The 12,435-nt window shown below is 37.3% G+C and overlaps 1 protein-coding gene across 1 annotated transcript; it reads right to left on the bottom strand.

The window, feature by feature from the left end:
* Positions 1 to 2,607: 2,607 nt before the first annotated feature.
* C8H1orf226 (chromosome 8 C1orf226 homolog) lies at positions 2,608 to 12,180 on the bottom strand. Its single transcript, XM_072419970.1, has 3 exons — positions 12,009 to 12,180; positions 10,539 to 10,839; positions 2,608 to 10,128 (listed from the first exon to the last, which is right to left on the bottom strand). Exons 2-3 carry the CDS (start codon positions 10,799 to 10,801, stop codon positions 9,606 to 9,608), a joined length of 786 nt encoding a protein of 261 aa, XP_072276071.1. The 5' UTR covers positions 10,802 to 10,839; positions 12,009 to 12,180; the 3' UTR covers positions 2,608 to 9,605.
* Between the last annotated feature and the right edge of the window lie 255 nt (positions 12,181 to 12,435).

The raw sequence follows: 12,435 nt of genomic DNA, 5'->3' as shown, positions 1-12,435 counted from the left end.
AAAAAAAAAAGGTTTTCAAACCCCCTCCCCCCCAAAAAAAGGCAATTTTTACCTTATGCAAAAGGGTTGTCTACCCTTTTATGTAAGGTACAAAATTTAGTTTGGGTCCTTTTTAAATGCTACCTGTGGTGATAGAAACTTTGCTGTTGCTAAAATGCTGCAGCAGGATCAGGGCTGGGATACTGATCGGTGACTGAACAGGTTGACAAGGCAAGATGACAGCTCAAGAACCCCCGCACCTTTAAAAGTATCTGAAGCCAAGCTTTTTCTTTATTAGTTTGGGATAATAAATGTAAAACACTTTTTTGTGCTGTTCCCTGTTGGGGATTTATTTCACTTCCTTTCCTGAAGATACAGCAGGTAAAAATAAACATTAAGAAAAATCCTCTCCTAATGAAGTCCTGATCCGGTAACCACTAAGGCAGATTTTGAGTGGATTGGACTTTTCACTTCCTCCCCAGTGGTGTGTTTAACCCTGGTTAGAATATCCAAAACCCTGATACCCCACACCAGCCCCTACAAAGCTGCTGAACATTTCCTCCATCTTTTATGCCCTGAACTAGTGTTTCCAGATGTGATACAAAGCTGGATCTCTGGAGGTGAAATGTAAGAACCAAATAGCTGGTCCCTACATATTTGATAATGGGCTTATTTTTCCCTAGAGGGTAGTTTTTCTTTGGGGTGTAGGATATCATCAGTGCATATTCTAAACTAGGCCCCACTCTATATCCCCATGCCCATACACACTATAATGATTGTATTGGTGCAGCAAAGATATAGAAGATTATTTCGGACCTGGTACTAGTGCTAAGACTTTCCTTTCATACATTTGCTGCAATCTGTACTCATACTAAATGGATCGTCTACGATGACCTTCTAAACATGATGTCCCTTTACTCTAGAATACGTCTATATAAACAATAAAACATAGGGATAAAAATGAGGTAGAAGGCAGTGTTTCATGTTCATTCTCGATCCTTTATGAATCAGAGAAGTAGGTTAAAGGTTCCGCTTTATATGGGGCCAGAGTGAGAACATTGTAATCACATGTGTTTCTGATTATACTGGGGGAGGGAAGTGTTGTAGCCAGGGAATCCTTAATGAATAAACTATATCTAATCTCATACTGGGGGACTGGAAAGCAAACTGAATACACTGACTTACTTACAAACGTTACATTTCCAGTACAGGAACTGCTTCTGTCTTACTACTTACATCCCCTAAGCAAGTTATTTATTGGATTAGTGTCTCTGCTCCTTCGCATTGTCCAGCTTCTCATGCCAATTGTTCACCAGTAGTATGGCTATTGGCCTTTAAAACAGGCAAAAAAAAATAGTAGTTCTTATTCGGTTTACTTTAGAAGTCAAAGCTTTATTGTAGGTAGAACGGCTGATCTCAAAAATAAATTCCAAAGTACACCTAAGACAGGGCTGTCCGATAACAGTCCTTAGGGGCCAGGATCCACACATTTTTAGTATTTTTCTAACAACAGTAAGTTTAGTAAAGAGCTTTACAAAAAGAAATCCTCCTGTGTATGTGGCCCTCGAGGACTGGACTTGGACAGCTAATGGGTGTATCATTCTTATCGTTGTCCCTAAAGTAACATTCTAGATATTGTGAGAAATGAAAAGATGTCATGACACAAATTAATGTCCATGGGGCTCACAAATCTGAGACAGTCCGCCCTGTACTTGGAGAGATTTATGTAACCATTAATCATAGGGCGATACCAGACACAGCTTTTCCGTGTTGCTCATTTCTGAGCTGAATCACAGATTGGCAAAGTCTGTTTCTTAAATGCTCCTAGAACGAATTGTGATAACTAAATTACAGAAATTTGTAGCTCAGTGAATTTGTGCAGTGTTTATATCAACAACAAGCAAACCAGTGACAGTGGCTCTTCATTCACACCGATAACTTAGATACAAAATTCTAAAGAAGAGCAATTTCTTTTAGAACATACCAGCCTAATGATGTAGCACTAGTTTACTTATAGAAGTGACAAATCACTTCCTCCTGACAAATCACCAGCAACTATATAATATAAATGATGAACATTTGTGAGTATATGTTGTTACAAAATTGTTAATATGACACGGCCCTTATTCATCATGAGAGGAAAATGATGTGCTGACGGTGAAGTCCGTATCAACCAAGCAGCTTCATTATAGTCATCAGGATGGTTGTCATTATTAACTGCAGTTGCACAGACAGTTGTCCTAATAAATATTTAGCTTCAGGATTCTATAAAAGGAATTTATAGTAATTTGGTACATATTTTTTTAGGTTTGGTATTATATTATGAACTAAAAATATTTATCAAAATGATAAGTGGATCTGCTGATGTAGACCAACCCCAATCCTTCAAGCAATAGAGATGAACAATGGCAAACTTGTTTGAAGTCCAACATATATGACAACCATGGGTCCCCCATAGACAGAGGAGAGGTAAGAGATAAAGAAACAGGAAGGGGTCTGTTTGCAAGAGGACAATGTAAAAGTAAGGGGAAAAATAAATGTAGCCACTACATCCAAGGAAAACAAAAATTTATCAGGAAGGGGGGAATATACAAATATTTTAAAAATAATCAAGATCAGACCATCAGCTTTTGTAAAGGTTTTATTGTGCAGTGTATGTATGAAAGATTATAAAGTACTTTGCTATAAAATATAAATAGAGTATGTGTTCTCTCTAGTTAAAAATCAGTAGATATATATGGTATTACATAGTAACTTTGATAAAAAAAAAGTTTACAATATGTGTACAATGATATATTACCCTTCAGTTCTCACAGTTTTCCACATCTCTTATCATCACATGGTCCCGCCAATGTGCAATGCAGAGTGCTAGAGCTATAATGAGCACCAGTGACAGGGGGCCTATGAACAGGCAGATTGAAATAAAAAATATATTCACAAATTTCCAAGGAAAATATTCTCATGTGCACAGCTACAGCTGTATATTACTCTACAAACATAATGGAAGTCGTTCACTCATAACTAGGACTGCTCAAATTTTGGATTCAGATTATCCAAATCCAAACAACTGTGAGATGGTGGTTTACATAGCAAGGGGTTCACCACCAGCGTAACGGCCAAGAGCCCATTGTGTAGGCAAACAGGGAGCAGCTTTCTATAGAATCCCTGCAGTATCACCTTTAATGACCATTGGCAGTTCACAGCTCCAGACATCCACCACTAAGTACAACTGTATACATGACCAGTTATGTGAAATTGCCTGAAGCCATACTCCCCTCATTTAGTGTTCTCATTACAGTAAATTTCAGCCCACAACTACTAATTACATTTTGATTGGAGGGTAATGGGTGCAGCCTGTTTAGAAAGTTCCTCCAACATTTTCCCCCCTTGCAGTTTGTGCTGATGCCTGGTTTTCACAATTCTCCAAAGAGGCGACAATGTATACAGGGAGGGGATGAGATGTTTCTTCTCAATTTGTTAGTGCTTAGATATATAACAAGACACATACATATATAAAACACATACTAAAATTCCTTCATGTGTTCACATTTTATCTAAAACAATAATCTTTTGTCAGTTTAACAAAATAAAAAAATCACAGTTTATAGATTTAGAAAGCAACAAAACTGCTTAAGAGGAATGTCTATAAAAAAGATTTTACTGAGATGTAAAAGATTCCTGAACCATTTTCATCGAACCTGTAAAATCTAAACTGGAAAAATCAGTTAGGACCTCATCAGGGGACCTCATCACTATAGAAATATGTAAAAGCAAGCCATATGTGTAAAAGGAGGAGGTAAACTTCTCCTTTCTCTGATGCGAAATCTGCTGAATCCTGAAGGAAAGCTGACACTTCCAGGAGTGTCAAATCCCTTAAGGCCTCAACCCCACTACTGTATTCTGTAATGGGTGGAGGTTACAGGGGGGACCAGTGAGAGCTGTGGGGGGTTTTCCTTTGGATTTCCCCAAAAGATTTTTCAGCAATGAGGTCATGTTCAGCAGTGGGGGCACCAAGACCAATATCTGCTGTCTTCTTATGAAGCTTTAGCTTGCTTTTAAAGTTTTTATTTATTGCAACAGTGTCACTTTATAGGAGACAACAGGCAAAAAAATGTATTTAAATATAAGAATAAAAATCCCTGAAAAGGTAATTCAGCTATTTCATCACTTTCATTGTTGTAGCAGAATGGAGTAAAAAAAAAAAAAAGCTTTACAGTACTCTCAGGGACTGAAGGCAGCACACCGGCAAGACTAAGGCAAGGCCGGACTTTTCACCTAATAGAGGGCTCGTCCGTCAGTGTAAATAATTGAAAATGATGGAAACATCCACAGCAAGGAGTCACACCAGTACAAGAGCAAAATGTGAACTGCAGGATCTTTTCACAGCAGTGACTATAAAGCCTAACCCCATGAGATACCCAGATATTGTGAGGACTAAATGTTCATTTATGACTGGGGGGATGTAGAGAGTAAGTCTAATACCTAGTTCTTCCATAAGTCAATCTATGTAGGGTTGCAAAGCAATTGTCCTGCAGTTTCTGAGGCCCACCCACAACCTTGAGGTAAGATGGAAAGGAAGGATGGGCCTCTAAGGGAACGAGGGATGAGGTAAGTCAATTTGTTTTTTATTTTCCCTGTAGGCATAAATGAGCATTTATCCCTTGGTACAGGGTTAGTTTCACTTCTTTAAGCACAAATATGGAGTTACTGTTGTATTTGTTTTTGTGTGAGCTCCTGGTGCAATTTTTTGTTCATAAAGTATATAAATAGCAAAAATACTATCCCCCCATTTTGAATTGTGTATAGAAGGGTTGGATCCTCAGTCAAGTTTTATTGCTATCAATCTTTGGAGGCTCATGCTCTTTATTTGCTCTGGTAAATATTGTATCTGAGAAAAGCAGGCCACCAACACTAGAGGTAATGTGAAATCTGCCAGTAGAAAACAGGGAATTCCTCTCACTTTGTAGATATCTTCACTTCCTGTTACATCCTTCATACAGGGACGAAGAAACATTTCCACAATAGGTCACAGAGTGTCTACCATTCCTGCATGTATACTGAGCAAAATGGCTGCCCAATGTACATATCTAATGAACAGAACTTTCTGCCCGATGTACATCTGATGAAAAAAATGTGGCTTCCACTATGTACCAATAAAAATACAATCTATACATAGGAAACGGCAACACATAGCATTTTTTTACATCAAGCTGGTCCCAAACATGTTACTCTAATAAACACTGATCATTTTTTACATTCCTTTTAAACTATGTTTTAAACAAATCAAATATCTGGAAATTGCTTTATCACCTCCATATGCCAATGATTGGTAACATTGATCCCGTCTGGCATGCGGCATTTTGGTTGGAGGACACTCCTTGATAGCAGAATTGCAGACTTGAATGATCATTTGTCACTGTGTCCCCAGGCAGCATGAAAACTAGAACAATAGTTACTGGGAACGTACAAAGCCAGTTGGGTGAGTTAACCAGCAGCTGATTGTAACTCTAACATACTGCAGGCACCTAATCCTGCCACTCCTGATGAATGCACATTATCTGTCATCACAGAGATTACGTAGAAGTCAGTGTTCAACCCAAATTTTTTATAATCTGGGTGGGAAGAAAAAGTAGGCAGGTGGCAGCCTCTGTACTGTCACCCAACTCTTCAGTAACCACCTAAAAACAGCCAGATGGTTACTGAAATGTGCCGGGTGATGCACCCAGCTACAAGAGGCTGGGGAGAACACTGGAAGTGAATGATAATCACATTGAAATGATTCCATAGAACACATATCACACATTTAAAATGTAGAATATACAAACTGAACATGTTTGCTTGACATACAGAGTATTTGAAAATCATTTTGAAAATGTAAAAACTTGAAAATCATGTTTTACCACATTCTTCCCTTAAAGAGATACAAGGCAAACTGACAATCAAGTAAATTTTCCCCACTGACCGAGCAGCACCAAATCCCATAATTTTGGCTCTCTTACAGAGTATTCATATTTCTCAAAAGAACATTTAAAGATAACAAAGGCTTTTTGTTTTGCAGTTTTAGTATTGAATTGAGTAGGGAACAATACATTCCCTAAAATGCATGATGTGATCTGCTCCATTATAGACATAACTATTTCGGCCTTTTCATCCACTGTGGTAATATAAAAAAAAAAAACAGAAATGTACAGCTTGAGCTTCACATCTGCCACACAGATGACCAGAACTACCTGAAAACAGCACAAAACATGCACTGCAATACCAGCGGGACCCTTCTCTTTACATGAAATATATGTGTTTTGGCAGCAATCATTTCTCTTGGAAAATTTAGAGAAAAAAAAGGAGAGGAAAGAGTGATGAGTCCCATTGCCCTGCATATTTTGTGCGCATGCATAAATAGGTAAAGAGTTCCTAACCCTTAAAGTGTTTGATACACATGTATTTATCTATATAGGTCTGGTAAAAAAAATTACCAGCACTGTCGTTAGTCATCCCTGGTTCTAAAGCCTTGTACACAATATTTTTCTGTTGCTGGAAAAGATAGTTTGTGATCATGATTGAGGGCACCCTGCTAGCTCTCCTCCATAGAAATACAGCGGTTGTTCCCAAGGATTCACCAGAATTAATTGATGAATTGCTTTCGCCTGAGACCATCATGATATTGGACGACAATCTAGTGTGTGTATGTAGTTTAAGGACTACAAAACCATCTCCCTCTCTTTAGTTTATGGAAATGTTGATAGGGGGAGAGGCAGTTATTCTGTAATCCCAGGGTGGCTATTTTGCTCTTTGAATATGCAATTTCACAGCATTAAAATAAGGTCTCACTGTTTATTAAACATCATTTGTGAAGAATTGTCTCAAGCCGCCCTTTGTTGAACCAAGTCATAATGGAGCACAAGGACAATTTTGCCTGATTGCTGGGGGTGAACAAAAACTACCACAAAACTGCTAATGTCTTGCCATTTCTGACTGGGCTGCTAGTTATAAAATGAAGTTATTTGTAGGGTGTAGATGTCCTCACCTATTTCCTGTTCAGAATTCCAAAGACAGATGATCCGGTCAGCCTTTCTTTAGCTTGGCTGGCAGCTAACATCAACTGGGCGGATAGGCACATGCTAAAACAATGCAACTTACTTAATATTAAGGAATCGTGTGGATACAACAGTGTACAAATATTTTGTGGTGGAATAAAAGGTTTACACCAAAATGTTATAACCTTTTACTAGGGAACCATCCAGTCAATTAAAAATGAATTTTTTTTTGCATTTATGACACACAAACCCATCAGGGCATATCTTGCAGTCCATATTTCCGCAGAATGTGGAAATGGGGAGCAATGTGGAAACAGAGCAACAATAACCACAGGATTGACCACAGGGTGGAAGAACCTTTTGGTTGTCCAGTGGTCATGTTGGTAGAATTGATTGTACTCTTTTACAGCTACTAAACAAGTTTAAAAACTAGCTAGCAATTATCATTTGAAGCCCAAGGGTATCTTAAGGCAACATGTGATTTAATGGTCACTTGGTATAAATATTTATACATATTATATATAAATAATATATATATATAAATATTTAGTCAAGTGATCTATTTGTTAAAAAAAACAATAATTGTATTGGTATTGCTAGTACACCTGCCTGCAATCCATTCTTATATTATCTTCCCACAGCTACCTGCACTGCAGATATAGGACTGACAACGGGGATGAACACATTATGATCTATTCTTGTACAGAGAAGTCGAATACAGATTTTTTCAATATTTTTAGCCCTAAAGAAGCCTTAAAATATTTTCCGGGGAACACCTAAAAAACCATTTATTTGGAGGTCAACTGGAAAAAAAGGCCTTATTAGTGGCCAGTGGAAAAAATGCCCCTCCCCCCCACACACACCTACAGTGTTTAGAGTACTACCCCTATAGGCACCTATACACATCATTAGAAACATGCAGCAAGCAAGAGTTGTTGGCCCCAGATCATCAAATGGGAGGCCTAGAGGAAACCTTGTTGAGAATGGCTGATGTAATTTATTAAGGTATTGGGAGCTAGAAGGGCAGGCTTCTTAGCAAACCTCAGCAGTGTAATGATGTTCTTTTATAGGTCATTTGTTACAAAAGAGACAAAAAAGATGCAAAGCTATGGTAGTAAATAGCAGTGATGTGTAGATCACAAATCTGGCTATGCAGATTTTTCCATATGATGCAGGTAAATAAGATATTCTGTATTTCAACTGTGTATGTAGCCAAGTAGCTAGAGTTTTGCTCCCATGTAAGTTGAATGCTCACAACTGTAATTTCCTTTTGAAGATTACACTGTCCCCTTGTCCATGTAATGAACAGTAATATATTTTTTGCAAAGCTACCCCCCACTCACTAACCCACTCACTAATACTAACCCCTGCTGTTGGTCCCTTGCTGTTGCTTTCTCTTATTCAGCTTGCTACCATGACTGGTGGAGTATGAGGGTACAAGTGGGTACAAGTGTCCGGCCATGTGACATGCAACACCAGATAACACCAGGGAGCTTAGTGGCAGATGAGATATAGGGAAGAGCAATGGTTGAACAGGTGTTTGGCTGGGGGTGTTGAGTGTGTTGTAAGCAAGACAGAAGAAACATTTCCTAAAATTTAAGCTAAATACTGAAGATATGTAATAAATTCCTAGCTCCTAGATTATAATTCCACTTGGATTGGAATCACATGGGAAAGGAAGGAAAATGCTTATTTTGAAGCTTTAGCAAAACCGTGATCATACTATAATCATAATCATGACGTAACCATTTATATATTCAGTGCACAGTGACTACTGCTTGGATAAAAAAAAGAATATAGCTAAAAATTTCTCAGCTTGCTCTAGTTTTTTACCTAGTGGTCATGGATAGGCTGGAATCTGTAATATATATAAATTGTGAACATACAATCTGTTTTAAAAAATTATTTCTTATTGCCGTGCTAGAAATATAGTAAGGAATATTCTGAAATTAGTGTTAGATTGTAGGAAATACAGGAAACAGTAGTTTTTTTCACATTAGTATATACTAGGGACCAGCCTGGTTCATGGACTTGAAATGTGGGACCCTTACCAACTTTACAGCAAAATATGTACAATTTAATGACAGCTCTCATTCATAAAAACTGTATGTAGAGGAATAATGTTGGTATAATCCCTGGCTGTCAGCCAATCACATGCTTATTTCCATTTTACAGCTATAATCCACTTTTGCAAATTCCAACAATAAAAATTAGACCTAACGAGCTAGAACTATGATTATCTTTCATAAAAATATTAGCCTTTTGTGATTCATTAGTTTTGGAGAAATGCTTAAAATGATTGCTAATTATTGCTCTACAAACATAAACATCAACATGATTATGCAAATATGTTAGAAAATGTAAAGGCCAGCGCTGTTCATGTAGTGCATGTCAGTAATACGATTAGGTGAGAAAATATATACATATTGGTCATGACAACCTAACCCATCATTGTCCCATAAAAGATGGTAAAAGACAATCAAACCATCACCTGATTTAGCGTCTGTTCCAAGTGGGCAGTGCAAATCCTACAAATCAGCGTACAGTATAGGTTCCAGTGACAAGACTAGGTCCTTAATAAAAAATATAGATCTACTCAAAGGACAAAAGGTCAGGATGGGGACCATCACTGTCTAAAGTAGAGTTTTTTGGCCAAGAACTCCAGTCAGAATGATTGATTTCCCCCTCTATTAGGTCGTCTTGACTAATGCAGAGCTTCAGCACAACTTTTTCTTGGTAATTCGGAGACTCTCTCAGATTTGTGTCTAATGATTCCTTGTGGATAATATCAGGAACAGACAGTGCAATCTCAGGAAGGGTGCCATTTTGAATCTCAGTCTGCTCCAAAATTATGTCCTCTACTTTTCCATTAAGAAAGGACTCTGGCTGACATTTTAGTTTGGGAGAATCATCCTCGTCAATGGTGTTTTCAGCAGGGATTTCACTGGCCACATTTAAACTAACCTCAGGAGAAATAGTGGTTTTCTCAGGACTATGCAGTACAGGGTTTGGAGAAATGATCATATCTTGAGTGGTCTTCAAAGCTCGTGGAACGCGTTTCTTTACCACAGGTGGAGGAGGATCGAGTCGGGGAAAGGTTTCAATAAATTTTGACCTACAAAGCAAAATATTATAAATTAAGGAGAACCCAAGAACTAATTTATAAGCAACTGAAAGAAAAGCAAGTTGGAAAAAAGTTCTGTCTAGCCTCAAAAGCAAAAACCACCAAATGATTCACATCTACATAACTCTGAACCACATCAAGAGGTAAAATAGTTGGTGGTGGCCTGATTGACTTTAAATCAGATTTGATGTTAAGTGGTGCAAAGCACTAAAACAATGGTTATTCTCCACTGATCATTGGACAAAATACATTTATGACTAACATAAGGATATGTATCACACATGTAAAACACATTTTAAAAAACACCAAACTTCTCTGTAAAGTGGTAATAAATATATATATATATATATATATAATACACATATAATGACAATAATCTAAAACAGTCCTCAAACACTCACATTTCTTCATCTCCAAGGCTCATTGTCTTCTCCTTATTGGACAGCACAGTTGCCACAGTCTTGTTGACTTCAGTGAGGCCAATGTCACCACGGTCGTTGTCTCTTCTACGTAGGAAGTCATTCACCTTGGCTCCAACTGCCTTCCCAAGGTTCTTAAGGTGCTGGGTACTTCCCGCTAAGATGCCAACCCCTAGAGGGTCAGAGTTACTCTGCGCAGGTTTTGTCAGCTGACTGAGGGAAGAGCTAGGCTGAAGTTTTGGCATTTGAGCTGCATTTGAGTTCTGGAATATGCTTTGGTCAACTGTAAATAAAACATAACAATGTCTTAATGTTAGGAAAACACAAGTGTACTTATGTTAACAAAAGGCAAAAAACAAACATTCAAGAGTTATGAAAATAGACACAAAATAGGGCTGTATAGTCAAAAGTACCCAACCTGAAACTATTTTAGAGTGATCTCCCAATACCAGGAATCCCACCCACCTATAATTTCTTCCCACCAAGCTTAAAATAATTTTTAGGTTCAACACTGTTCTAGCATACAATAAACTGCTGGATGGGTTGGTGTGGGTAATACATTACACTTTGATATTTAAATATAAATCTTTTTTGGTCTGTCAGCCAATAGCTTCTTTTTGTCTTGTCATAACATTGAGTTATTTTAAAGCTCGTCAAAGTACATGTGTACAAGTCCTCATACAAACATTACATACAAGTACAGAACATTATTTTTAACATGTTAAGAATACTAAAACAGTGCTCATGAACTGATCAAGTTCCATCAGTTTTAATTACACTGAAAAAACAAGAAAGTGGTTGCCCAGGTTGGGAAATTTTTGAATATTTCAAAGATAGTCCAGATTGTGTAAAAGAACAGACTAGCAATGAAAAATGTAAGTTCATTTGAATGTAATTCTACATAATAATTTATCTGTGGCTCGCAATTTGGCAGCGGCAGAGAGTTTTTTGGTCTAATGACAGTGAAAGGCAAACAATCTATACATGTACATTCACAAAACACACCAGAAAGCTTGTAAAACAATTTAGTATTATTACATTTAGCATTAAAAGTTACTAATTAGTGTACACACGTGAATCAACTTAAATAGTATGACCTGTGTGAAGGCCAACAGGTTGCCCACACTTGCAGTTTCTACCCCCCTAGGTATGAAAGGGACTCTTTTGGCATTGTAAGTCATCAGCTATAAAAATAGGCAGTTTCCTTAAAAAATAAACCCATTTTAATAAATCTTAAAGTTTGAACATTAATGTTTGCACACATCAGCAGCTGCTTTCATCATAATTTGCAATACTACTCAGATATAAAGCATGCACATCTCAGACTCAAGGAAAGATGAGACAGTCACATTGGTTTGTGAGAAGCAGATGATATGTGAAAAACATTTAAACTGTACATGATGCTCATCACAACTTCTAAAGACCACCAGGGGGGAGACATAAATGTCTTACCTTAAATAGAAAACTCGGGCAGCAATTTTTAGGAGGGAGACATAAAAGGCAATTGAAACCCTTTGCTTTCATTTTCATTTGTTTAATAAATACAAAAGTCGAAGCTCTGTCTGTGCGTACTGTACACATAGCTATAAATACAAAATTATTAGAGCTAAAATGTCATCTACACAAAGGAATGAATGTATTATTTTTGTATTTTTAAATTGTTACTGATTTACTCTATATTATTATTAAAGGGCAACACTTCCTAATATTTCCTTTCCAGACCCACTATTACCCAGTCAGGAACAAAGAAAGCTATTACTATAAAATTGGGGTAATGTAAAAAAGGAAAGAAAGGAAAACAGAGGTATAATCAACAATGTTTAAAATCAGATTCTTGCTTTCATTTCAAAGGTGACTTTACTGTAATAGAAATTCTATG

This window comes from Pyxicephalus adspersus, chromosome 8 (genome assembly GCF_032062135.1).
Source record: "Pyxicephalus adspersus chromosome 8, UCB_Pads_2.0, whole genome shotgun sequence".
Taxonomy (NCBI): domain Eukaryota; kingdom Metazoa; phylum Chordata; class Amphibia; order Anura; family Pyxicephalidae; genus Pyxicephalus; species Pyxicephalus adspersus.
This window is presented reverse-complemented; position numbering and strand designations above follow the sequence as displayed.

Excerpts from the sequence above, each read along its gene's own strand:
- C8H1orf226 (XM_072419970.1), bottom strand. The coding sequence starts at position 10,801 with ATGCCAAAACTTCAGCCTAGCTCTTCCCTCAGTCAGCTGACAAAACCT. Across the intron at positions 10,129-10,538 it reads AGCCTTGGAGATGAAGAAAT|GTCAAAATTTATTGAAACCT; the intron begins GTGAGTGTTTGA and ends TTTGCTTTGTAG.